The sequence below is a fragment of the Pantherophis guttatus genome, chromosome 3 (assembly GCF_059756535.1).
Source record: "Pantherophis guttatus breed Tessera chromosome 3, ASM5975653v1, whole genome shotgun sequence".
Lineage (NCBI taxonomy): Eukaryota > Metazoa > Chordata > Lepidosauria > Squamata > Colubridae > Pantherophis > Pantherophis guttatus.
Genome location: NC_142065.1, coordinates 92511685 through 92538786, shown reverse-complemented (window position 1 = coordinate 92538786; position 27102 = coordinate 92511685). Strand labels below are relative to the sequence as shown.

The following is a 27102-nucleotide window of genomic DNA, read 5'->3' as shown; positions in this document are numbered from 1 at the left end:
ATGCAATGTTTCTATATGATCCAGAAGTTGTGAATGCTCCAACACTGGAAATTTTAAAGAAGAGAATGGATAACAATTTGTCTGAAATGATATAGGATTTCCTGCCTAAACTGAGGGTTGAACTAGAAGACCTCCAAGATCCCTTCCAAGTCTGTTATTCTAATTCCCATTGACATTTTGTATCTCACCCTTATGTAGATTTTTACATATTTAAATGTCCACAATACATATACAGTATAACCCCCTCAAAGATTTCAGACTTTGAAATTTCTGTATTTAAGAATCATCTTATAGCAATAATTCCTAATTATTAATCCTTTCCCCCAACTCTCAATTTATTTAATGAGTTCACATGCCTATTTTTATCTTACATTTTAGAGTGTTAAGTGATATCTGATTAATTTCTTATAAATCAGAAATTCTATTTTTGGATGTGTTTTTTAAAAGTTTGAATGGTTAGGAGGACTGGACATTTGAAGAATGTGAATACAAGATCAGACAAATAGACCTTTGTTGTTTCAAGAAAATTCAGGTAGAACACGCTAATATTTATTACATTTATATATAAAGTTTATTGATGTACGTAGAAACATTCTAGAATCCATGTGGTTCACATTGTGAATTGTTTCACATTTAGAATGTAAAGATCAGCACAGAGTAAAATGTAATTTTAGCTTAAATGAATACTCAGATTAAAAAAAAGAATCCTTTAATTTAGCAAATGTTTGGAAGTTTCAGTGACAACAATATATTTTGATCAGGGGTGGGTTCTACTTACCTTTACTACCAGTTCACAATGGGGCTGCATGCACAGAAGCTTCCTGATGATGTCGGGGTCAGTGGGCGGAGCCTCCCACCGGTTTTACTACCAGTTCTTGCCAACCAGTCCAAACTGGGGGGCAATCCACCACTGATTTTGATGCAAAAGAAGAATTTTAAGGGATAATATCTTACACTGTTCCAGGGAGAATAATTAAGTGAATTTAAGTGAAAACCAAATAAATCAAGTTAATTTTCAAGAAAGCAATATGTTGCAAGACAAAATTGTGTTCAAGGCTGTGGCCTTACAAGCTTGACACACTGTACCTGATACCCTAAGAACACTAAGTGTCCGCTAAGAACACCAGGCTTCATTTTGCAAGATTTTCAGCCATATGCTAGCCTTTCCAACTTGCTGCAGGATGAAAGTCTTACAATGGAATTCCAAATATCAACAAATAAAGGACACTAGATAGGAAAAATATTGGAAAGAATCATGTGAAAGAGCCAACAAGGTCCAACTTTGTGTCAAGAACACAAAGTTAGTTCTTCCAAACTGCTGATGTGGCAATGACAAAAGATGTTGATTCCCCTATTATATGTAATGTTCAAAGACTTCACACCCAGTAATGCTATTGCAATTTCTTGAAGTGGGTCAAAATCCTTATCTACTCCCCCCCCCCCAAGTTTCTGCAATGTTGCTTTTGCTCATTGGTGCTCATTCACTTCTTCATTTACAAGAATCTGATCTTGGAAATGAGAAGGTTGCTTCTGAAAGCGTAGGAACTGAAACAGGTGCCAGCTCCCATTGCAAAGTAAAAAGACTCTGTATGCTGAAGATAAAATTAACATAGCCACATCCGGTGCCAGTCAGTTGTTCAATACATCAAGCCTATGCCAGGAAATAAACTAATGAAATGCAAAAAGCTGTATTTACATATGCACTGCTAATGGGGTGGCCAAATGCCGGGAAAAATTCATTTCTTCATTGTTGTACAAGAAGAGGGGAATTATTTTTCTCATTGTGTTCCACACTTACACTTGATTAGAATGTCTCCCTCATATTTCCAGCGAACTACTTCAACACTTATCATGCCCTTACTAAAGAGGGCTGAGCAAGCTATGTGAATTGTCTGATGCTGAAATAATTGCAGAGCTTTTCTCTAATTATTATTTTTTCTCATAAAGGAAATATATTTTCCCCTTATTCTCTCTCTCTTTCTCTCTCATCTCCAAATGTTGTTGTGACCAAAGGTATTTTTCTAACGTATTTTTTTGGAGGGCTTAGAAATCGTACCCAAGCATTGATCCTTATGAAAACAAGAAGAGAGCTTGTCAGACCACGGAGGTCTAACAAGGTCTAAAGTTTCTTTCTGCTTACCTTGCTTATCTTTTCTGGTAAGCCTGTCCATTAAAAGATGATTTGTGAGCATCTGAATTCCTTGGGAATACTTTCAGTTCCATTGGCAGGCAGGCAGGCAGGCAGGCAGGCAGGCAGGCAGGGAGGGAGGGAGGGAGGGAGGGAGGGAGGGAGGGAAGAAAGAAGAAAAAGAAAGAAAGAAAGAAAGAAAGAAAGAAAGAAAGAAAGAAAGAAAGAAAGAAAGAAAGATACATTAAAGTATGAATGTTACAGACCTCCATTTGGCTAACTTAAGATGCAAAATTTTTCTTTGGACTTTCAAAGAAACTTCACAAATTTCACACTGGATTTCACAAACAATGGACAAATGGATCTAATTGACAACTTTTATCTCATAGCACAATTATGATGTCATTATAGGTGCTGTACTGTATTTGGAAGGTCTACTGATATTTACAGTATTTTATTTGTTTATTAAATTGTCATGCCATCCATCTCCTCTACAAGGTGACTCTGGGCAGCTTACAAGCAAGAAAGTAAAACTTGCTCTACTCTCCTACCAAATGGAATTGGATTGTAGATGAAACAAGATTACATCCTACCATTAATCCTTTTGTACATAAAGATGAATGGAATTAACATTCCATTTTGGAATTAACATTCCAAACTCGATTGCAGAAAATATGACTTCAGCAACAGAGTGGTCAGTGCCTGGAATGCACTATCTGACTCTGTGGTTTCATCCCAAAACCCTCAAAATTTTAACCTAAGACTGTCTACTGTTGACCTCACCCCATTCCTAAAAGGTCTGTAAGGGGCGTGCATAAGAGCGCCAGGGTGCCTACTATCCCTGTCCTAATGTTCCCTTTATTTGTATTCATTTTATGTATTCGATTCATGCTTATACTTATATACAATATATCATCTAATACGTACTTGACAAATAAATAAATAAACATCAGAATATTCTCTCCAGCTTTTGCTTAGGTTGGAGTACTTCTCTAAGTTCCTACTGAAATTATATTGATAATTTGCTTAAACAGATTTAAAAGATAACCTAAAATATACCAGATTGTTTAGCCTTAAGGCTTTTCTGCCTTTTGTTGATTTATAGTTTTCCCAATAGTTTTCCCATTGAGGCTCGATTCTCAATGTTTCTTCTTGGTATCTCAGTATGTTTCTTAGCACCATCTCGACTCTTGTCTACATTTCTTTCTTCTTGTTGAAATTTGCATTTGTGTTCTCAGACCCCAAAACCAAAACTTCATCTTTAATTGTTTACATCCTGGGCCAAGAGGAAGAGCAAGAGACTTATCATTTCCTGAGTTAGCCTTTGTGTCCTGTGGATTGCTATGTCAGCATATGACTTTAGCTATAAGGAACCTACTTCCTCATTGGATCTCCCGATGCTGCTTAGCGTCACATTGTTATAGGAATTGAAACAAGAAAGATGCACTGTACAGTCCAGAGTCCACTATGCTCCAGAAAGAATTGCTTTGCAAGCCAATGAAATAATTTAGAAAACGGGCTGGCACCTTAAAAACAACAACAACAACCTTGTACCAAGTCAGGCAGACAAATAATACTGTACAATAGCTGAAATCTGTACAAAAGGTCCTCTTGTTTTTACAACAGGACGTTCGGAAGTTTTATTTTTGGACAGCCTGTTGGTGATAGTACACACAGATCTACTGCCAAGCATTTATCATTGTGGAAGCACACCGAGGTTTGTTTTGTTGACACAACTAATAACACTCATGTCCTTTCCTTGTGATAGTTTGCTCTCTCACATTTTCTCTATGTGTCTCACTGGGAATATTTGAAATGCCACCTTAGAAATGCTTTGTTGTCAAGCCCAGAAAAGATGTTTACAGGTCTGCTGAATCCTCTGGCTCATGTTTATCAGAGAATGGAAGAAGGGTGGGAAAGAAAGTCACTGGAGCATGTAATCACTGGTTTTCTCAGCTATCGCCCAAAGGCTTTATCTGAGGCCTGGAGCAGAGACTTTTTTAAAATCGTGGCAGATTTTCAAAGCCTTGGCTTCACTCAAGATTTTGCATCTCAACATATGCAAAATCAAACCACACACACAAACTCTTTCATTTTCCTTTGCCTGCCACTTTTTCTTGGTACGGTACAAATTAAATGTGTGGTATAAAATGAATAAAATAAACATTTGGATGAAAGGGATAGCCAGCAGAAGTAGCTTTTTCTTCTTATTAATTATTTTAGCAGCATTTTGTAAAACAGATACAATGGCACACGTAACTACAATAAAATTTAACAAGTTTTTTTTTTTTTTTTTTAAAGACCTTTGTGGCTATAAACATTTTGGAGACAAATGAATCAATCCTGCTAAATCGTTTTAATTTGAATGAGGAAGTTAGAGGCAGGCTTATAGTTCTCACTGACTAGGAATTTTGAGGGGGGAATAATTCTATATTTACAAAATTTGTAGGTAGCAGTGAACCATAACGCTGGCAAGTGCACAATAAGGTAAATAGATAAAACAAACAAAAAAAAGAAACATGAAGTCAAACACACACACACACACACACACGAAAACCCAAATAAATTTGTTCAATCAGGATCGAATGCACAGTAGAACAAAAAATGTCACTACCCTGCAAAGAGAAGAGGGAGGATGCTACCCACATCTTGGGGAAAACATATTCTATAGTTTGGGGACTTCTACACAGAAGGCTTGTGTTTTGATGTTATTTTCAGAGTGTTTCACTAGACCCTCAAGATTTTTGAACAAGATAGGCAGACTTAAGATTGACAAGGCAAGAGCTGATGGAAAGTTGAAGTTAGACAAGTAGAGAAGGTGTTATAGCAGGAAGAATGATCTACACAAACCATCAACTCTCAATGCTCATGGCACTGATTCAGTTCTTCATCATATCTAGGGTAGTCAACCCCATACAAACATTAATTTAGGGACTATTCTTTTGCCATTGCTTGTAATTGCACACATTAGCATAGAAATGTTCACTAAAGAAATCAAACAATGACAGTAGTTCCATAAGGGCAATCAAGACCCTCTGAATGGCATTGTGGTATCCATGGTTTGCTAGAGTACCACAAGACATGTTCATTGCTGAAATAACTCATCAATATGTTCACCTGTTATTTATCTCACAAGACATTTTAAAAGCTGCTGAAAACCTGGTTCTCCCAGATTTTTCTGGATAGTGAGCAGAACAGTCAGGCCACTGATGGGTGATGACACCATTAATCTAAATATTATGGAGTATGATGCTGGATTGGTTACACAACTGTTACTATGAGATTGTTTTACTAATATTGTTTGTGAATATGGTGTTTTATAGATTTGGTTTTAGTAGAAATTTTTCAAAGATATTGTTGTGAGCCCTTTGGATTGGTGTAACTGAAGGACCTTAAAAGCACCTGAAAACCAAAAAACTCTCATGAGCTTACCAAAATTTTGTGGTGATAAAAAAAATCTTAAGTATCTTCTCCTAAAGAAGGATCCAGGATTAAATGCAAAGCTGATAGTGATGGCTCAGTTCTCAGGGCATCTATTGTAAAATGGAAGCAACTGGTATTTGAGACAATTGATAACAACCCAAAACATCTACATTCATTGAAATAGGATTTTGAATCCGCATTGACAGAAGAATGGTGACAGAGACAAAAGAATCCTGTAAAATGTCTGTTGATTCTTGCAATGACTATAGTACTAACTATAGTTAGGTGCTCTTGGAAATTTTACAATTAAAATGTATAACAAGTTTATAAAGAGATCAATATTGGTGAAACTGGTTTCATGAGCTACCATTTCTGATGTCATCAAAATATTGCAAACATTGGGAAAAAGTTCATAATATATAATGCACTTCTAAGCATTCATATAGCCTCCTATAAAATTATTTTAATCAAAAGATGTTAAATACCTACTCATTATCAATAAAAGTTGCCTACCATTGGACTAATCACACCTGTGTGAAGAATTTGCTTATGATCTTTAATATTATTGAAACCCAATTTATGTTTTTGTATGAATGTCTGATATATGTACAGTGTTACTTCACTGCTTCTTATTGTCAAGTGACTCTGGGAGGCTTACAACGTCAGAAAAATTATCTTAAATTATAAACTACGATCAATGTGTACTTCAAAAGAAAGTATTTTTAAAAACTGCTTTTAAAATGTATAAAATGCTATTTTACTTTCCAATTGAAATTAGGGCAGAAGTTGCTTTCTTTCCATAGTTACACAACAATGTATATGGGAAGCCATTTGTTCCTTTTTCCTTTTTATCATCATCTCTTTTTTTAGAACTTACAATGATTGAAATGATATCAATCACATTGTTATCTTGGGCTATTCATCCCCATACTAGATGCTAAAGAAATCACATTTTATAAATCAAGGTACATGAAGTAGCTTATTTATGTCAGTTCTAGCACCAGCCCACCCATATGTTAGACAATATATTGGACTATATCAAAGCAAGAGCTGGGCAACCAGTGAGCTTAGGCCACAAATGCTAGGAAAAAACAGCAGGAACAGAAATGGTTTGTTGGGGTTGGGGATTCCATTTTGTTCTTCAGCCCCAAAGCAAAATATTTTGGACAGGCCCTGGAAAAGATGCTGCAAAGTACGTACACATAAACACATGGGAATATGCACCACAAATGCTCTTCAAGGTTCCAATCATTCTGAAAAAGAATTTGTCCTTTGATGTCACCAGGTTTTCCAGAATAAAAGAAGAGAATGCTTACATCTTTCTCTGTTTTGTCTGATAACACAACTTCAGACTACTTGTAGTCTGAGGACACAACTTCAGACTACTTGTTGCGTAAACCTGAGTAAATGTCTTGCCATATCAGAGCAGTATCAAGTGGAGAACGTCCTATACAAAGCCACCCTTGTAAATTCTGCTTCCCTATGAAAAAAAGACCAATCTAGTTGCCCAAGCTGCCCACTCTCTGTCCTAGACAGAATAGGACATGACCCTACCATGTCCTACTTCTTCAGAAATTCTGGGCTACTGCATAGCATGATATTCATAGAAAGATGCTGTCCATGGCAATTCTCAGAGGCATTAAGTGAAATGATATTCATTTCAGCTGCTTAGTCCATCTATCTTCAAAACCAGGACCTAATATTTTTTAAAGAATAACTGGAAGAGATTATCATTCATTATTGACAATATTAGATATCCATCTGGGGCCTTCTTAATGATTCTAGGGAATATGGGAAATCATTACTGCCATGGAATAGAGTATGCAGATATTCAAAACCACAACCTACATCCTTTAATCTTAAATTCTCCTCCACAGCTGAGTCCTCTCCCTGAATAGGAGATATATCAACATAAAGAGTCACAAGGCACTTAATATTGTCCCCAGTTGACCATTTTTGTTCCCTAACAACTCATTTTAATACCCCACAGCTTACCTGTGGCAGGAATTTTACTAACTCATAATGAGAAGAATGTCCATAAATGTACTGAAATTAAGTTAAGACTCATTTGAATACCAGCTCTATTCCCACTTACAAGTTTTTCAACAGACCACATCCTAGATTTTAAAATTCCAGTGAAGGGAATGAACCTGAATTCTTTAAAATGATTTCAGATGCCTTCAGTTGAAGTCTTAAACAAAATGCACTGAGAAATCTTATTTTTCATTAAGACTGATTTATGATGTGCACAGGACTTTGAATGAAAAAAAAAAAGTCCAAGATTCAATAAACTAAAATGAAAATTTGATTCATAAATCAGGTTTCAGCATACTATGGTAAGAGAAAGCTCCCATTACTGCCCTATGCTTATTTCGAACTGGAACTAATTTATGCAATTAGTTCTTCAGTCAAATACAGCTTTATGTGTTATGGCTATAGTTTAGTGTGGACATACATTAAGCCAGTAACTAGTAAACTTTTCTGGCTTCAGGGACAATCATGCAATTTTGTATGTAGCGGATAAGCCTCAAATAATGTATTTTGTTAAGTGGCAGAAACCTCACAAGATTACAAAATTGTAATTTTGTTATCTAACATTTTATGTAGGCTTGCCAAGATCGTATGAGACCCTGTCACTGAACTGTGAAATGTCATATTAGAATTCTAAAACTTTGCTATTTTGTATACAGTCCTATCAATACTTTATCAAAATTATACACATAATTTTATGTGGCCCGTGTACTGCTTGAGAACACTAGCAATGCTCATAACCAGACTAAATACTGGACATATACTCTGGGAAATGCATACAGTTTGTGAAAAGTTTCCAAAGTGATCATGAGTTCTTAAGGTTTTCATCTTTGTTATAGATTTCTGGGACAGCAAAAGGATAGCAAAAAGATGGAAATGTTCCCTTATTTTTTTGTGTTATGAAATTGGCCACTTATCTGTTAATGCATTGATGACATTTGAAAGTAGAATTGAATGAAAGTTTACTCATTGCTTTAGATTAATATCTTCATATTTCTGTCTACCGGGAGGAGCTAACAAAAAGGTCATGGTGAACCCAGACTGATTTTTCTTCTAGCATCATAATACTTTAATCAGTGCATATTCAGTCAAATAAATTGTAATTGAAAATTCCACGGCCTTTCTTTCTCATAGGGAAGGAATTATTGGATAGCATTTTTCCCTTCTTCAAAGCTCCCTTCCCTTCCCTTCCCTTCCTTTCCCTTCCCTTCCCTTCCCCTTCCCCTTCCCCTTCCCCTTCCCCTTCCCCTTCCTTCCTGCCTTCCTTCCTTGATAATATCACCCATCTCACTCTGAAAAGCAACTCTGTCTGTAGTACAACTATACACAATTTTTGAGCATCATTAGAAATGCCCAGTTGTAGCAAAGAGTGAGAATCAGGAAGCATGACAACTGCACTGGAGAAGTTGTGGTTTAGCGCTCAGAGTGGGCTGAGACTCTGAGCCTGTTGCTGCTATGGAAACTGTTTCACCACTTAGACAAGCTTGTGTTCTAAAACCACAATGCGCTGCATATCCTCTTCCTTTTCTACAGGCTTCTGAAAAAGAAAAACAGAAATACGCATAGCGAAACCACACATGTGTAACTAAGGACTCATTTGCTGCAGGTATCCTGTTTGCTGTGTTTTTTCTAAATTAGTTAGTTGAAGATCAGATAATGGGGAACTTGCAGCACACAGAGAATTGCAACTAAGGATTAGAAATTAACTGTATTTTCATTTCAGTACAGATTAGCCTCCTTTTTATTTCCCAAATGTTCACCTTAACTGGAGCAGAGTGATATGCTCAAGTCTGAATTTTCTAGATTTTGTGATTTACTTCTTAAGATATAATAATGGACCTAAAATACCTCTTTTTACGGAAGAATGTCTATAAAATACTTATATTACAGCAAAGGGTTTAATTATAGCTTAATTACATGGCTTAGAAAATATGCACATTAGTAAAATTGCATCAAAAGTCTACAAAGTCATGTTTGCGTTTTATGATGGAAGCAAGAAAAGCATCTTGAAAATAAGCTGAGCCAAACATGGGGTTTGAAAAAAAAAATAGCCTTGGTGAAACTAAAATAGACTGGGTTTTTCCATCCCTAGTCTCGAGTGACTTCAGCTTTCAATTCGGTAGGTCAGAATTACTTTAACTTTGCCACATAGCCATATGTTGGACCAGATCTTTGATGAGTTAAAAGAAGAAGGCTGACTTCAACCATTGATGTCTTCTTTATTTATTATGGCTGAGGACTTTCATTCCTGATAAACTTTGCAGAAATATCTAAACTGGTTTTTAAGTCTATTAATATTTTAGTGAAGACTTTGTTACATGTGTTTATATATAGGGTCATTCTATTAATAACTTGAAATGGTTTTAGCTTAATTAAAATCCAAACTTATCCATACAATTATATACAGGAAACTAAAGGACGATGCTGGTTAAGCATATTGCTCCAAGTCAGACACCCCAGCAACTGGAGCACTGCTAAAATATTCTTTTCCATTTTCAGAGGTTTCCAGGATATGGTTAAAAAAAAAAAAGGCAAGATGGAGGCTGTGAGGATACAGTCTATTACTGCTGTGATAGAGTGATACATTAAAAACAGGCAGAGCCTGAATCATGTATTCAGGGTTGTCTTCTTTTTAACCATGTCCTACATGTTAAAATAATGGAACATTTCCATGTTAAAATAATAGAGCAAGAAAGGGAGGGGGGAAATGGGATTGTTTTGCAGATGGAAAAACTGTAGAAAAAGGCTTTACTTCTTAGATCAATATGCTTGAACTCATGTCACTGTAGACCAGGTGTGATCTGTTGTTTGACATAGAATTCAGATTATATCTGGCTTCCGCTCAGCAAAACCTGATCTCACACTCACATATTTAGCAAAGCTGTTTTTATTTTCAACATATCCCCATTACAGCTCCACATGGCCCTTCTTTTACAGCAGGGGTGTCAAACTTGCAGCCCGCGGCCTGGATGCGTCATGTGCTGGCCCCGCCCCCGCCCGGTTTAGCAAAGGGGAAAAAATCCCAATACTTCACGTGACACCACTGTGATGAAGCTAGTTTACACCCCTGTTTTACAGCTTCTGTTGGTGGTGGGTGCTCCTCAGAAGAGGCTTTAAGAATTTCCAGGCCTCTTCTAAATATCAGCTGCACTTAGGAGGTTAATTGAGGAACTGTGCAGGTTGAATGAGCTTGCTAGCAATGTACAGTATGTTATGTAAGCCAATATTTGCAAAGCAGTTGCAATATTCATAAATCATTGATTATTAACTGGACGTAACATCTCCTGACCAAGCCAAACATATTTTTGTCTCCTTGTGATATAAGAACACTGTTTGAATTCCCTGGACCATTCCATGACAATGCACCCAATGATTTCTCGACAGTTGCTGCCAAACATAGAGCTCGGGAGGGCCTCATGCCCGTTTTCACTGGCAGAGTGCTCGGGCCACCACAGGCGCCCCTGACATTGAGCTACCTATGTCCATCCTGTCCATGTCCATCCCGGCCCCCTGAGATCAAACAAAACTCTCATGCAGCCCTCAATGAAATCAAGTTTGACACCCCTGCATCAGATCATCTTCCGTGAAAGATCCTTCATTTCAAGACATGTTCCTGGCAGCCATCTTTTTCTATTTAAGAAAGGTTTAGTACCCTGTTGAAGGCAGACCACACATGGACTGGAAAAATTAGATGGCAAATTTTTACTGTTGGTCACCTGGTTTTTTTGTAGTCCAAATCTGTTGTGACTACTTATAGGGGCAAATTGAAGTTTCTAAGATAATGACTTAAAAAAAACTCAATGGGCCCTAAGATGATCTAATATCAGTAAACCAGTTTTTTTGTCAAAAACATGCCAAAAGTTAGCAATGTTTTCTTACAAATATCATATTTATGTTGAAGTTCCAATCATGTAAGCTTCCCTAAACCCCTGTGGACTATGTAAAATATAAATAACTAGCTAGATAGGGTTTTTACATCTTAGTCTTTTAAAAGCAACTCTCTTCATCAATTGCTTGGTGGCTCATAGCTACTTTGTTATAGTGAAACTGATTTCTACATCATAAGAGTTTGTTATGTTATAGTGCCATCTACTGATTTCTTGTTAAATGCTTTTTAAAAACTCAAGGAAGAGCAAAGATAGCAAAAAGAATAACTTGATGACTGTCCTCTAGTTACTGTACCTTTCCCAGCTGTGAATAGTATTAATAGTATTCATTAATACTATATAAGTATTAATAAACTTTCTATTCCAGCACAAATAATATATAAATCTTACTTATATGGACATGTGGACATATATACACAACACACAAATATATCACCTGTATTCTTTCTCTGCCTCTGTCTTTCTATGAGGCTACTTTATTTTGTATCTGGCAGAATCTGTGTAGGCAATTGATTGGGCTGGACTCATCCTTCATACTAAAGCTTACATATTGCTTAACGCATTGTAAGCCACCCTGAAATAAATAAATAAATAAATCATAATTTGGTTTATTTGTTTTGGGTTTAACATATAGCGCAAGCCCAGTCACTGTGGTTTGTAGCTGGTGAGTTATGCTTTATTGTGATCTACTGAAGCAAATCATGATATGCAAGTAGTCCTCAATTTAAGACTGTAATTACAATTTCAGTTGTAAACCATCATGGTCGTAAAGCCACGTAACAGGCCTCTTTTGCAGTGGTCATTGAGCGAATACGGTAGTTATTAAGTAAATCCATTGTTTGCTTTGGGGCAGTTTTTGCTGGAAGTAAACATCCATTTCCAGCAAAAATGTCATAAATCGCAGTCACAAGATTGCAGGGCCCTGCAAATGGCTGTAAGTGTGGGCCCATTGGTGAACATCCAAAATGTGGTCATGTGACCCTGGGGGAAGCAGACACTTGAATCCAGGTCATAAGTAGATTTTTTGGGGTCGGTTGTAACTTCAAATGATTGCTAAGTGACCAGTCATAAATTGAAGACTATCTATAGTACAATGAGTATATCAGTCTCTGTAGGTAACTTGTGTATTTCCGTTGTGTATACAACAGATGTATGTTTGTGTGAGTACCTATATATTCACATATTTTCCCTTCCCTACATTCGAGAAACTAAAAAGGGTTGATTTAATTACCATTTTCTAAACTGGAATATGATAGTCTGCTCAAAGAAGCTGTTACCGTGAGGTGTGGAAATTTGGAAGGTGCTCAAAGAGGCTTTTACTGTGAGTTCTAGGAGAACTCACTTTAACTCACATTACTCTCTACAGATTCCAGAATGCTGTTTTTAGGTAATAAAGTGTTGGCGTTATTTAAAGCTTTTCCTGTGACTGTCATCTCATCTTATTCCATTCAAGCAATACAACAATGTCAAAGAATGTGACAGGACTGACAGTGACTTTCCTAAACTTGAGATAAGAAGTCCTAAGTAAGGGACTTATTTTCCCCAGAAACCTACAAATGAATCCAGTTGTAAACAATCTCAAAACCTTGAGCCTGAACCAGTTTGAGTTCTCTTTTGCTAGGCTGTAGCATTCCATTTAGCTTACATTTTAACATTTTATTGTGCACTTTAACTTTTGTTAGCTTCCATCTTTTTTTTAAAAAAAACACCACGATATAAATCAAATATATCCTTACATAAGAGGCGAGGAGGGAACGATCAATCAGTTAAAATATTCCTTAGATACAAACTGTCATCTGAAAGTAATAAAGTTTTCAAAACTGCTTATGTTGGATGAGGTGGGCACCCTTTGTTTCATATCGATAAACCTATGTTAGTGTTTTTAAAGTGTATGGACAGAGCTGGACCTGGTTCCCAGAAAACCCACAAAGGTATTATGTTAGATTGAGGTCTGCTGATGTTAGAGTTGACTTATTGAATCACAGAGTCTCTAGTCTGAGGGTGTGTCATATTAACAACTATGTCTCTCTCCAAGAGCTTGAAGGAAGGTATGCACCTGTTGTATGGAAGCAACAATGTCGTCTTGCATGTCATGTCATCATCATGTAATAATGTGGATTATGCAGATTACATCATTTGAACTATAATTGGTATAGTAAGATTGGCCAATACAGAATACTGGGAAACACTACCCTTCAGTTACATTTAGCCATGTGGCAAGTACAGATTTCAAATAAAATGAAATCTTAGGACAAAATAAAATGCATTTTGTCCTGTGACTGGACCATTTTTTTTTCATAACTACAATGTATTCATGTCTCCTTTTTCCTCCTTCTTAGGCCAATCAATACCACCACCACTAACAACATCTATTATGAAAACAACAAATGGTAAGCAATTCATGTATTTAATTTGTTTTTGTGAAATTTTTGTTTTTCATGAGATATGATCTTATGCCACAATAGCAACATCAGCAACATCCTCATGAGCAGAACCTTGCTAAGAAATTAGGGCAATGGGATGGAGATGTACCATTACAGCTTTGAAATTAAGTTGCTATAAAGTGACCAAAAACAGAAGATGTTTGTATTCTATCCTTCTATAATTGATCTCACAACGTTATTCAGTGGTACTAACCTTTGAGCAGCGGTTAAGATGCTTGCCTCACAATCAGGAGGCTGATAGTTCGATCCTAGGCAGAGGCACATGTTTCTCTATCAGGGCACAAAGAGAAAATATCTGCTGTGAACTCCATGTAAGCATTAGGAAGGGCATCTGGCACTTGGCTCCATTCAGTTGCCCCGACCCACCCTGATGCAAGGGGTTACAGGGTTATAAAAAGAAAAAAAAATGGTACCAACATTACATTTGCCTCTCCACATTTTTGGGAAGTACTGGTTTAGTTTGGCTTTCCTTGTTTTCCCTAGTGTTGTCAATTTAATTCTGTTGTAGTACTAATGGGTTTATCTGTCCAGTTGTCCCATTGCCAAAATAGGAAGGCAAAAATGGACAATGCCATCCTGTATGGATTTCTGATTTATAAAAGCAACTTCAAGGTGTGATTTTCTGTCTTGTCTCTGAAAAACACTTTTCCATCTTATGTCATCTCAAGTGTTCTTATCTATTTAAACCAGTTTGTTGCGGATGCCTTGGTGTATAATAGAATAGAATAGAATTTTTATTGGCCAAGTGTGATTGGACACACAAGAAATTTGTCTTGGTGCATATGCTCTCAGTGTACATAAAAAGAAAAGATACATTTGTCAAGAATCATAAGGTACAACACGTAATGATAGTCATAGGGTACAAATAAACAATCAGCAAACAAGTGTGCAGACAAATGTACACTCGCATATACTTATACATAAGAGTGTAGATATTTGTGTATGTGGGTGTGCATGCATGTGAGCCCCAGAAGATCCACACAAGAGAAAATAATTCACAGTTGTATTTTTGGGGACAGAATAGTGGCAAGGCACAGCAGCAGAGACCTTGTCCAATGGAGGATGTGGTAGCTTAACATTTGATATCTTGCATATCTTGCAAGCTGTTGGAAGAGGGTCTCAGTCTGGATAAGATTTTCTTAAAATGATTTCATCAAATTTGCCTGAGCACTGTGTAGGAGCAACTGAGATGTGTGACTATGCTCTAGGTTTGTATCTTATTCTTTTACTGGTTTTGTAAACTGAATTCAGAAACGTGGTTGCTGAATGATATGCTAACAGTATAAATCAGGGGTCTCCAAACATGGCGACTTTAAGACTTGTGGACTTCAGCTCCCAGAATTCTGGAAGCTGAAGTCCACAAGTCTTAAAGTCGCCATGTTTGGAGACCCCTGGTATAAATGAATGGTGTCCTTTCCCTCTGATATATCTTTAACCAGTTTCTTTCCAAGGGGCAAATATTGAAAATTTTACTTCAGTTAATTATGTTCTAATTGTTTGTACTACCTTTTGGAGTGATTTCCATGACTTTCTGATCAGTGAAGCTCGTCTTATTTTAATTTAATATATTTAATATACTGCAACTTCCAGGAAGTTTTTCAAAAATAATAACAATATAATTGAAGAATTAGAAGGGTTAAAAGTGCTAAAAATGCACATTGCAGCTACAATAAACCTTATCAGGAAATCAGTGTTGTATTCTTCTAAAGTGTAATTGTATTTAAATGTTAAACTGCCTTTAATCTAGGAAGAATTGCTAAATTTAAGGATGGAAGTGATATTAGAGTAATAAAATGAGAAATGGGTGAGTAGACCTGGGTTTTGCAATGTTTAATTATAAAGCCTCTGAGAAATGGTCTCAGGTCATTACAGGTAGTCCTCGAGTTACGACCACAATGGAGCCCCAAATTTCAGTTTTTAAGTGAGGTATTTATTAAGTGAGTTTTGCTCCCTCCCATTTTACAATCTTTTTGGCCACCGTTGTTAAGTGAATTACTGCAGTAGATAAATTAGTAACCCAGTCGTTAAGTGAATCTGGTTTCCCCATTGACTTTGCTTGTCAAAAGGTCTCAAAAGGTGATCACACGATCACATCTTAATTTTGATCACATGATCGTGGGGATGCTGCAAAGCATCATAACTATGAAAGACAGCCATAAGTCACTTTATTGAGTGCCATTGTAAATTTGAATGGCCATTAAATGAACTGTTGTAAATCTAGGACTACCTGTACTGTGTTTCATACATTTCTGAGTGAACCAAATCAATTTGTGGGGATTTTTTTTAAAAATCTGTGTACAATAATGCTGATTTTTTTCCCATTCCTTATCTGCCCTCCATAGGAAAAACAACTCCTGACTTTCCATTGACACCTGCACGCACCACTCCATTCTCACCTGCAAGCACCTTTGAAGCAAAGCCTGGTCCTTCAACCAACGAAACAGTGCCTCCTCCTGTTTCTCAGGCTGTTAATTTTACTGAAGCCTCTCTTAGCAAAGAGAGTGTGGCTTTCCTTGCTACTTCTGCTTCCCTCACTATCTCAGGTTTGCTTTAGCGATTCAGGCATAAGGAAACTAAGCTAAACTGAGAATTTCAGGTCATAATGCCTTATAAATATTGTCTGTTTGCAATGGGAAAGCTCTGTGTGTATGTTGCAAAGTTGAATTCCACAGGGCTGGAAGCATTTAATTGGGACTCTTGATTATACTAAATTGCAATGCAGGTAATGGTGATAGATGGGTTAGACAGTGGTGGGATTCAAATTTTTTTACTACCAGTTCTGTGGGCATGGCTTGGTGGGTGTGGCAGGGGAAGGATACTGTAAAACCTCCATTCTCTCCCCACTCCAGGGGAAGGTTACTGCAAAATCCCCATTTCCTCCCAATCAGCTGGGACTCAGGAGGCAGAGAATAGATCAGGGCAGAGCCAGTCAGAGGTGGTATTTACCATTTTTCCGAACTACTCAAAATTTCCACTAACAGTTCTTCAGATGTCAGCATTCTGATGCTGCCATAAAAAGGAGGAGACGAGGCTTGACTTTTCACCTACTTATTTTTTTCTGTAGATAATATCCCCTAGGAGATGGGATGGGAGGGGGGACATTCCTATGGGTTGAGGTCAGAAGCTGGGGAGACTGACTTGGAAGATGGCCAATGAGAAGATGAGAATTGGGAAACGGAAAGGGAAGGGTTTGGGGGTCAGAGGGTTAGTATCGGCTACGACGAAGTTGGGGCCAGATCTGTCGTACTCAATAAATGGAATATTTCAGCAAAGATTAATTGTTTGGGAGTGCAATTTATTTGAGATGACATCGAAACCTGACATCAGAACTGGTCAGAACCTGCTGAACACCACCTCTGGGTTAGACCCATAACTCTCCAAATTCCCATAGACCGAGACTGATACACTGAGAATGCTGGGAACAGACATAACCACTGTAACACTGCTCTCCCAACCCATCTGAATGGCATCAGGCTAGCAAAGGTTGTTTATACTGTATATGTAGCTAGACAATGAAGTAGGAAATGAGGCAGCAGCTCCTTCTGTAGTGTCTAAGGGGTAAATACATGGAAAAGTGTGGAAGGTGATGTATCTCATCAAGGCACAAGCTGGTCTTAAGTCTACTTTGTTTTATGCACCAGCAAAGGCTGAACCTCTAGGGAGCCTTCAGCTAGCCTTATCTGTTAAGCGATATTCAGAACTACCTTCTCCTCCTCCTTCTCCTGAAAATTTTGAGATTCAGGAATGTTAACACCATCTGCTTAGTGTGGCAATAAGGGAAACAATTAGTGCGACACCTGTGCTATGACTATGCACTAAGACAAGGGTATCAAACTTGTGGCCCACGGGCCGGATATGTCACACAAACTGGCCACACCTACCTCCGGTTAATGAAGGGAGGGAGTCATTATACATCACATGACGACAACGTGATGCCATGAGTTTGACACCCCTGCACTAAGATAACCAGATAATGAATACTCAGATGCTTGGGCCAATATGCAACATTATGAGTTGCATGACTCAGAGTAAGATGGACAGTATCTAAATTTGACAAATAAATAAAATGTTAACATAGAATTAACATGTTGAAAGTCAACCTCTATTTGTTTGGGGGTGGGGTTTCTACAGGCTGAGGTATAGGATCATCTGAATCATTAACATCTTCCTTTTTTCGCAAAATTGCAAGAGAGCAATATTTCAACCAATTGTGTAGTTGCGAAGGCTTGGCAAGTCCCTTTGACTGAGTGAGTAAGACTCAGTGAGACTTACTCTCAGATAAGTATGCATCGCAACCTTGCTCAGCCTGACCATTCTTCTGATGTGCTGGACTCCAGCTCCCAGGATGCTTAGTAATCTATCCTTTAACAATGCAGGCTGAGGGAATTATGGGAGCTGGTCCACCATATCTGAAGAGCATCACATTGGAAAAGGATGATGTATAAGACTGTTGTCTGATTAAGTTGTGACATTCTGATGGACAAATTATTTTTTTGTGCTCTGACCACGGAAAGCAGGACTTCTCAATCTATGGATTAAACCTCCTGGAAGTTTCAAGCGACTTGTGTGTGTATGTTTGTGTGTGTCACTGGGCGTACATATCTATGTGAGTTGAAAAACTTGATTGGACTGATTGGACAGGTAGAGTAAACATGCTGTGAAAACATGCTCTGGGCTTTGGTCCTTCTTCTGTCTGCAAAACCTAGAGTGAGCAGTTAGAGTACCACAAAGTTTCACAACCCTTATGATATTTAGATTAGTACATTAATAGATTAGATATAGATTAGCAGTAGTATATTTATTATGATCGGTGATCAGTATTTTCTTATTTTTTTTTTGTAAAGACAAGATTCAAAGACATTGAAAATTTTGAGATGTTTAATAGGAATAAATTAAAAAAACATTATAAATAGTAAAAGAATAGTAAAAGACTAAACCCTTCAAAATAGTTGAAAGAAAGAGATTAACATTTGACTATTAAAACATAAATAGCATATTATTTCTTGTCCAACCCTAACATCAGTGCAGCTGTTAATTTTTTAAAGGGAAAGTCTTATAAATTAGCATAGGATATTGTAGTACTATAGGGAGTTAGAAAATCACTGATTCAGTAGCGTTGAAACCAATGTTTTATTAAATTCAAAGTGTACTGAATTCAACAATTAATATGGATTGCACGATTCTGCTTATATTTCAGTGTAAAAATATAGCATCTAAATATCTTTTCTAAAGTCTTCATGACTGCTCTATCAAGTTTGTGACATTTTTCTTAATAGCTTGTTCCTTTACAGCAAGCCATGGGGTGAAAAAAAAGGCTAATTTGACTCTAATCTGATCACCATCATGACAGGCCATTGTTCATCATGACCCCTGAGGTGACCACTGTGAGGTGTCATAATCTCCAATTAAGTAGGGGAAGGATTTTTACCTTAAATTAACATGAGTTTCTACGCATGTTTGTTCAGGATGTATGCTCTGTGATTGTGCAATAGATTGAGTGTAGCACGTAATACTACATAATGTGTAGTAGAAAAATTATATTTTTTTCTACTTTTGATTTGGAAAAGCAACACGACACATTTTCTTTCCTTTCAGCTTTAAAATTATTTCCCAAATGGGAAATATATTAGCAGTTATTTCTGGATGTGATGCTAACATTCTGTTTATTTCTTGGCAGATGATGGGAGTACTTTCTTTACTCCAACCACTGGCACTGCAACAAGCATCTCTTCAGCTCTCCCAAACACCACCTCAATAGGTGACAAACCTGCACCCATTTACTTACTGTGCATGCAAAGTTTTGAATACAAACCACACTTTAATCTTAAAGTATGGTTTGATTCTATGAACGTTTGTTGAAAATCAACAAACTGTAGAAGTCAATTGAATTGAATAGGAATTATGTAAAAACTGTTTCCGAATTCTGCATTCAGCCCTATAATCTGAATGAAGAACTAAAATTTATAAATTTATAAAGTACTTGATTCAGGGGTTGTCGTTGTTGTTTTGTCTCTTTGAGTCAGTGTTGACTCCTGGACAGATCACTGGAGCTTGCTTGACAAGATTTTCAGTAGTGGTTTGCCTTTGCCTTCTTCTTAGGGTAGTGAGAGAGTGACTGGCCCAAGGTCACTCAGTTGGCTTTGTGCCTAAGGCAAGACTAGAACCCTTGGTTTCCTGGTTTCTAGATTGGTGCCTCAACCACTACAACAAGTGAAACGTCTTCAAGGAAAAACAAAATATTAAGCTTGCTCTCCGCTTTTTAAGTTCCCATCCTAATAAAACCCCTCTCTTCATGCTTGCTAAGAAGAGTTTCTTAGTTGGTTTTGACAAATCAACTAGGTCAGATCCTTGCAGTTTGCTTTATTGTCCTGGATGAAGGCTCAATGACTAAGATGCTAAGCTTGTCGTCAAAAGGTTGTCAGTTCAACGGTTCAAATCCCTAGTGCCACGTAATGGGTTGAGCTCCCATTACTTGTCCCAGCTTCTGCCAACCTAGCAGTTCAAAAGCACATTAAAAATGCAAGTAGAAGAATAGGGACCACCTTTGGTGGGAAGGTAATAGCGTTCCCTGAGTCTTTGGCATTTAGTCATGCTGGCCACATGACCACAGAGACATCTTTGGACAGTGCTGGCTCTTCGGCTTTGAAACAAAGCTGAGCACCGCCCCCTAGAGTCGGGAATGACTAGCACATACGTGCGAGGGGAACCTTTACCTTTACCTTACTGGATGAAGAGATGCCCATGTACTGTATGTATCTCTAAAAACATGAAGGAGCATTGTGACAATCCAAATGTATGATTACTCTAATAATGGCAATGCAATTTCTGCATGATTGCTATATGGGTCTCAACTGAGTACATAGATAACTATAATATAAATTATCAATTAAAAACTGTGAGCTTTACAAGCTCCCAAATATCTTTCAAGTACAGTCTTAAGATTGGAGGTTGGAGTAATGCATCTCAATCTTCAATTAGCTTGAGCAATGTTTCCATAGGATGATCTAATCCCATTGCTGTTGTTAAATAGTCAGTGGAAGAGGCCAGTTGACTATAAACTGGTTCACTATGGTGTCCCCTTCAAGTCGCTGCAATCTGAACATAATTCTGCTAAAAATTCTCAAACAGCACACTGTATATGTAATGTTGAATGACAGCTGGAGATGAATTGAGCTTTGTAGTATATTACAATCTGGTGGTACAGCCTACGTTCTCCACCAAATTAGCAGATTACTCCCAATGACTAACTAAAGATCATAGAGCATTGTGATGTTGTGATGTCTGCCTTCCACTGTAAAAGAAGTAGGTTATAGCATGTCGCAGCATGTGGAATGTTGTAGCCTTGTGTGGCAAGGACAGTAGAAGGCAACAATTACGTTCTACTGTGCCACAACCTTAATGAAGATTCTGAGTACATTTAATTTCCTCCATGTTGGAAAACTTTCTTTAAAAAAAAGAGGATGGTGGACATATTATTTATTATCTGGCTCCCATTCAACGTTGCATACAAGGTAACTAAATTCTGGTCAGCTCTGATGCATGTTTGGCAAAAGGTTTCCGTGCATAAGGCAAGGTTACAATACGGTTACTCTTGATAAGCTTGTGTGTATAGTGTATTGGGCAATTACCCGGTTATAGGAAGTCCTTGACTTAATGACAATTTGTTTAACAACAGTTCAAAGTTATAACAGTCTAATAAAAAGCTACTTATGACATGCACCCACACTTAGGACTGTCACACCCTGCCCTGCAGACACAGGATCATAATTCGGCCCCTTCTCATCGTCCTCCTCAACGATGGCGAGACCCATCTGGGGCTTGACATGGACATTTGGCAACTGACTCACTTTGCAACCAGTTGCAATGTCTGTAGTCACGTGATCACAATATTTTTTTTGTCAGTTTCTTATCAAATATGGCAAAAAATTCCCCTTGGGGAAGCTGTGACCACTTGACTCTCTTCACAACACCTTAACAATTTCATAAAATTGGGTCTGTTCATGGGTTGACTCAATTTGATCGTAGTGATTTACAACAGAAATTCCATTCCCAATTCTGGTGGTAAACTGAAGATTACCTGCATACAGTTCAGTCACTGTGAAGCTGTTAAAAACTCTGCAACTGATTGGAGCAGTCCAACTAACTTTATCCAATATAAGGGTCTGGGGCTATCTGATACAGCCAAGAGTTACTGAGGTATCTAGTGAAACTTGAGAGAGAGATTATATTCTGAAATTAATGTCTGCTAGGGTCTGATGTCATTAATGGGGTAGAACATTTCAGCATGGTTTATGAGCCACTTCCCAAATATGGCAGGATACTGAATATCCAATTATTGTTTTCATGAAATTATGAAATAATTCTATTAAGCAACGCAACATATTATGTAATTTTCATCTTCTCAATCAGAAACCCAATGAAATAATGTACATGAATATGTAAATGTTAAATAATTTTTTTCCCACTTAAGAGGCATTTGCTACAACTGACTTTCTCTTATTTTTGTTTGTTTTTTCCTTTGCAGACAATCGTAAGGCTTGTGGTAAGTTTTTAATTCCCCCTCCCCAAGAAGATGGAATATAACCATTTGAATAAGAAAGAAGCTCTATCAGTTGGAAAGGCTGCCTCCACAGTTCTTTTGCATACTCTTGTCCCATCAAAATATACATATACAGATGCCATATACATTATTATACCCTTAAAAAAAAAAACAGAAGAGCTTTTGCTGGAATCCTTAGCATATGTCTATGGAGACTCTCAGTCATACAAGTCATGGCTGTCCCAAAGGTGCTTTTTCAAGAGGCAACTGGACTTTCTGGTTTTTTTTTGAAGACATTTTGCTTCTCATCCAAGAAGCTTCTTCGGCTCTCAGAGAAGAAGAAGCTTCTTGGATGAGAAGCGAAACGTCTTCAAAGAAAAACCAGAAAGTCCAGTGGCCTCTTGAAAAAGCACCTTTGGGACAATCCTTAGGATTAGAATCATTTTCATGGGCCGTTCATCTGTATTTGTGCATTTTGTAACAAATACAGCTAGTCCTCGATTTACAACAATTCAATTAGTGACTGTTCAAAGTTACAACGGCACTGAAAAAAGTGACTTATGACCGTTTTTCACACTTACAACCGTTCCCATGGTCACGTGATTTCCATTCAGATGCTTAACAACTCACAGTTATGGCGGTTGCAGTGTTCCGGGGTCACATGATCCCCTTTTGCATCCTTCTGATGAGCAAATTCAAGTGGGAAGCCAGATTCACTGAACAATTGGGTTACTAACTTAACAACTGCAGTGATTCACTTAACAACTGTGGCAAGAAAAGTCATAAAATGGGGCAAAACTCACTTAACAAATGTCTCACTTAACAAATGTCTCACTTAACAATGTAAATTTTGGGCCCAATTGTGGTTGTAAGTGGAGGACTACTTGTAGGTTGCTTAATAGGTAGCTTTCCAGCTATATATACAGGGTGACATCAGCCTTCTGAGGATTCCCAGCTCTATTCCTCCTTTCCATCAAACTCCAAGAAAGCCACTGCAGTTGCTAATGTCCATTATGGCCTTGTCAAGAATGGGCTTTATGATAAGGGAGATAACCAAACAGACAAATTGTAGTGCACTACAAATGGTGCAAAATGGTGCAAGAAGTAACACTGTTTCAAAAAATAGTTAGTCAACCTCCTGATGAGTGCAAAGAGCAGGGATCTATGGAGATTCTCAACCATCCAGGTCATGGTTGTTCTAAAGGTTCTTTTCAAAACGCTACTGGACTTTCTTTGTATTTTTGGGTGTGTGTGTGTGTGTGTGTGTGTGTGTGTGTGTGTGAAAATGTTTCACTTCTCATCCAAGAAGCTTCTTTCATTCTGTTTGAATAGTGGGGAATATTATATTATTCCTCACCATTCAGTCGGAAATGAAGAAGCTTCTTGGATGAGAAGCGAAATGTTTTCCAAGGAAGAAATAACAACAACCAATCCAGTTGTATTTTGAAAAGTTAGGTAAGTGTCTTTTTGAGATCAAAAATATCCCAAAAAGGTCATTTGGAAGCATAATTTGGGACTTTGGATCTGTTAGCCTCTGTTGAAGTGAAGGATATGTTGTATGGTCTCAGAGATAGTTTTGTCCCATCATTGTTAATGCTTGAACTGATAGGCTACAAGGAAAAAAATTGCTATGTGCCCCCCCCCCCAAAGAATTAAATCTATCTATAAGAACTATTGGGCCAAATTTCCATAATTTATTTTTAATCACTACTTAAGCAGTATAGGAAAACCTAATCCAGATTGAGTAAATACATCAAGGACCTTGAAGAATGATGTGAGGTGGCTTTATAAATCAATATAAATATAACTAGAAAAATTTAGATTACACTGATTCTAGAGGCTTTGTGTTTTTATACGGGTAGAGTCATTGCCACAGAGCAGATGTCGAATCCTCTGGGTACTGAGTACCGTATTTTTCGGAGTATAAGATGCACCTTTTTCCCCCCTAAAAGGGGGTAAAAATTTAGTTGTGTCTTATACACCAAATGTAGCCCCACCCACCCACTGGCCCCCACCCTTTGGCCTCTGTCTCACAGCAGTTACCTCCTTGCAAGCAAACAGCAAGAAAAAATAGCTCCTTTCAGCTTCAGCCCAGCCTAATTAGCACAAGTTGATTGGATCGGCCTCCCGACCTCAGCTGATTTGCTCTCAGCTGTTTTGCGCAGGGCTCTGCTGCAAAGAGTAAAATTGCTGGAGCAGATTTTTTTTCCCTTGTGCTGATCAAGCTATGCTGAAAATGAAAATGAAAGTAAAGCAGGCTGTTTGCTGTTTGCTGTTTGCTGCAACAAAATTGCTCAGAGTCCCAAAAATACGGTAGGTTAATTAACACAGGAATAAAACTGTAACCTTATGATTTACATATTTTATTATATCATTTGTGGCCTTTTGTGGATTTAATTCTTTTATTTTAAAGTTTCAGAATGGTTACCTCCAACTTTGATTTGTTCGTTTGTCTTATAGACGCTATTTCGCCTATTCCGACGTTTACAGATGATCGTCATGCTGCAAATCTTATGTTTAATGGATCATTAGATTTGCTGAATGTTACCTGCATTTCTTGTGATTGGAAAAAAAAGACCATTACTTTATCTCATCTGATAGAATGCCAAACCTATAACATAACAGCAAAGTTCAGCGAAGATTGCGAGAAACCTTTTTTCATTAATGTTCCCATTTCTGGTAATTATAATTCATTAAAACAAAATGCACATTATTGTTCTTAATGTTGTTTTCCATACTCTGTTAAACCCTGCCTTAAACATCATTTTTTGGGTGGGGTAGGTAAAACCTAATGTGCTTCTTAGCAATACATAGCACAAATTGATCAAATTTAGCTAAATGAGATGGACTGAATAGACCTGCTTTAATGCTGTGGGAACCAGACAGACGAGTTGCTTAACAGTTATGTGGGATTCAGGTACTAATGGCAACTGTAAATGTCAACATTACCATTGTAAGTCAGCACTACCATGTGGCATCATGCTTTACAATTGCACCATTTAGGGATGGAGTTGCTGATCCCAATTACCGCCATTAAGCAAGAACCTGGACTTATCTTTACTTTGACTGTCAGAATTTTCAAAATAACGTTTTCATCCTTACTAACACTAAAAATGTCTTCCTGAAATCCTAGTGGCTCTTGAGTTTGCCAACTAGGTGGAGCTGGTAGTAACTCATCAGAAAGCAATTTTCTGAATAGGAAACACTCCAGGGGTGGGTTCTACTTACCTTTACTACCTTCGCAACGGGATTGCGTGCTTCGCTCCTGCGCATGCCCTGCTTCTGCACATGCGCAGAAGCATCTGTGCATGCGCAGATCGCTGATGGCATCATCTGGGAAGGTGGGTGGGGCCTCCCACCAGTTTTACTACTGGTTCTTGAGAACCGATCCAAACCGGGGGCAACCCACCACTGAAACACTTCCTTCTTGTTTGTCATGATCTCAAGATCACAAGTGTTACCAAGTATCACTCCCCCTTTAAAGGATATTTGCAGGGGTGGGCTGCTGGGGGTTCGCATGAGTTCGGGAGAACCACTAGCTAAGTTTCTGTACAGTTTGGAGAGCCCCCAAATCCCACTCATGGCTGGCCCCGCCCATCCTGCTCCGCCCCTCACAGGAGTCCCCACATGGTCCGTTTTGGATGCAGGTTAATGCAGGGCACGCATGGAGGCTTGTGGAGGGAGAAAAATGGGCCTACTAGAAGTTCAGGAAGTCCGGAAATGGGCCCGTTTCCAGCCTCAAGAGGGCCTCCAGAGCTCGGGGAGGCCATTTTTGCACTCCCGGAGGCTCGAGAAAAACCTCTGGAGCCTGGGGAGAGCAAAAATGCCCAGGAATATCCAGGAATTCCCATTTAATAGCTGAAAACCAGAAATTGGTTTCACTTGCTATAGCTGCTTCCCTCATCCCATAACTTTGTATCCCAGCTTCCTAGAAACTGTGGTTGGTAGGCAGGTGAAGATTTCAGTGGGAGAAACATGGGAGAAACTAAGACAACTCTGGCCGGAAATGGCATTTTATCCTTTAGTCCTGTTGGGAGAGAGAGGCAGGCCTATCAGCCATGGAAGAAAAAGAGTTTCTAATGTTGTGATCGAAATGTGAGAAACCTCTTTGAAATGATTAATAAGGAGCTGCTCATCATTGCAATTACACTTTTACCTTTCTTTTTCCTCTCGTTTGTTGAAAATTTTGTTCATTTTTCATCCAGTCTACAGTTTTGTAACCCATACAAAAATATACAAGCATTGTATATAAATAAGGAGGTAATTTTCCAGCATTTTTTAAAAAAACATGAAAAATACTTAAATGAATTCATTTTTTTTCTCTCCCTCTCTTTCAGATAACAAGCATTTGGATAAAACCGTCACTAATACTACAATAACTTTAGTTTGGGACATTGCTAATCGGTGTGAATTGAAATATTCATATTGCTGTTTCCAAAATGGTAGGATTTTTTTTTTAAAGCAATTAGTTGGCATTTGATCTAAAATTAATGGGGAAATCAAAAAGTACTTTGTATAGAAGTGCTTCACCTTATAAAAGATAAAGGCAATATTATAAAAATGTTTAAAGAATTTGAGTTTTCATGTATGTTCATATAAGAAATCCTCACTGAGCAACTGACTTATACAGTGATAAAAAGTGACTTTGTG

The 27102-nt window shown here is 37.8% G+C and overlaps 1 protein-coding gene across 4 annotated transcripts in view; it reads left to right on the top strand.

Moving 5' to 3' along the window:
- The window catches only part of PTPRC (protein tyrosine phosphatase receptor type C), an 85260-nt gene that overhangs the window by 21172 nt on the left and 36986 nt on the right, over window positions 1–27102 (top strand). For 2 of the 4 annotated variants that reach the window (XM_034437441.2, XM_087890040.1), the window contains 6 exons: window positions 13809–13859; window positions 16256–16456; window positions 19591–19671; window positions 22438–22455; window positions 24913–25131; window positions 26790–26894. In XM_034437441.2, the coding sequence (XP_034293332.2) occupies window positions 13809–13859; window positions 16256–16456; window positions 19591–19671; window positions 22438–22455; window positions 24913–25131; window positions 26790–26894 (675 nt within the window). The remainder of the gene's footprint in view (window positions 1–13808; window positions 13860–16255; window positions 16457–19590; window positions 19672–22437; window positions 22456–24912; window positions 25132–26789; window positions 26895–27102) is intronic. The other 2 variants (XM_087890041.1, XM_087890042.1) reach the window with 2 other exon arrangements.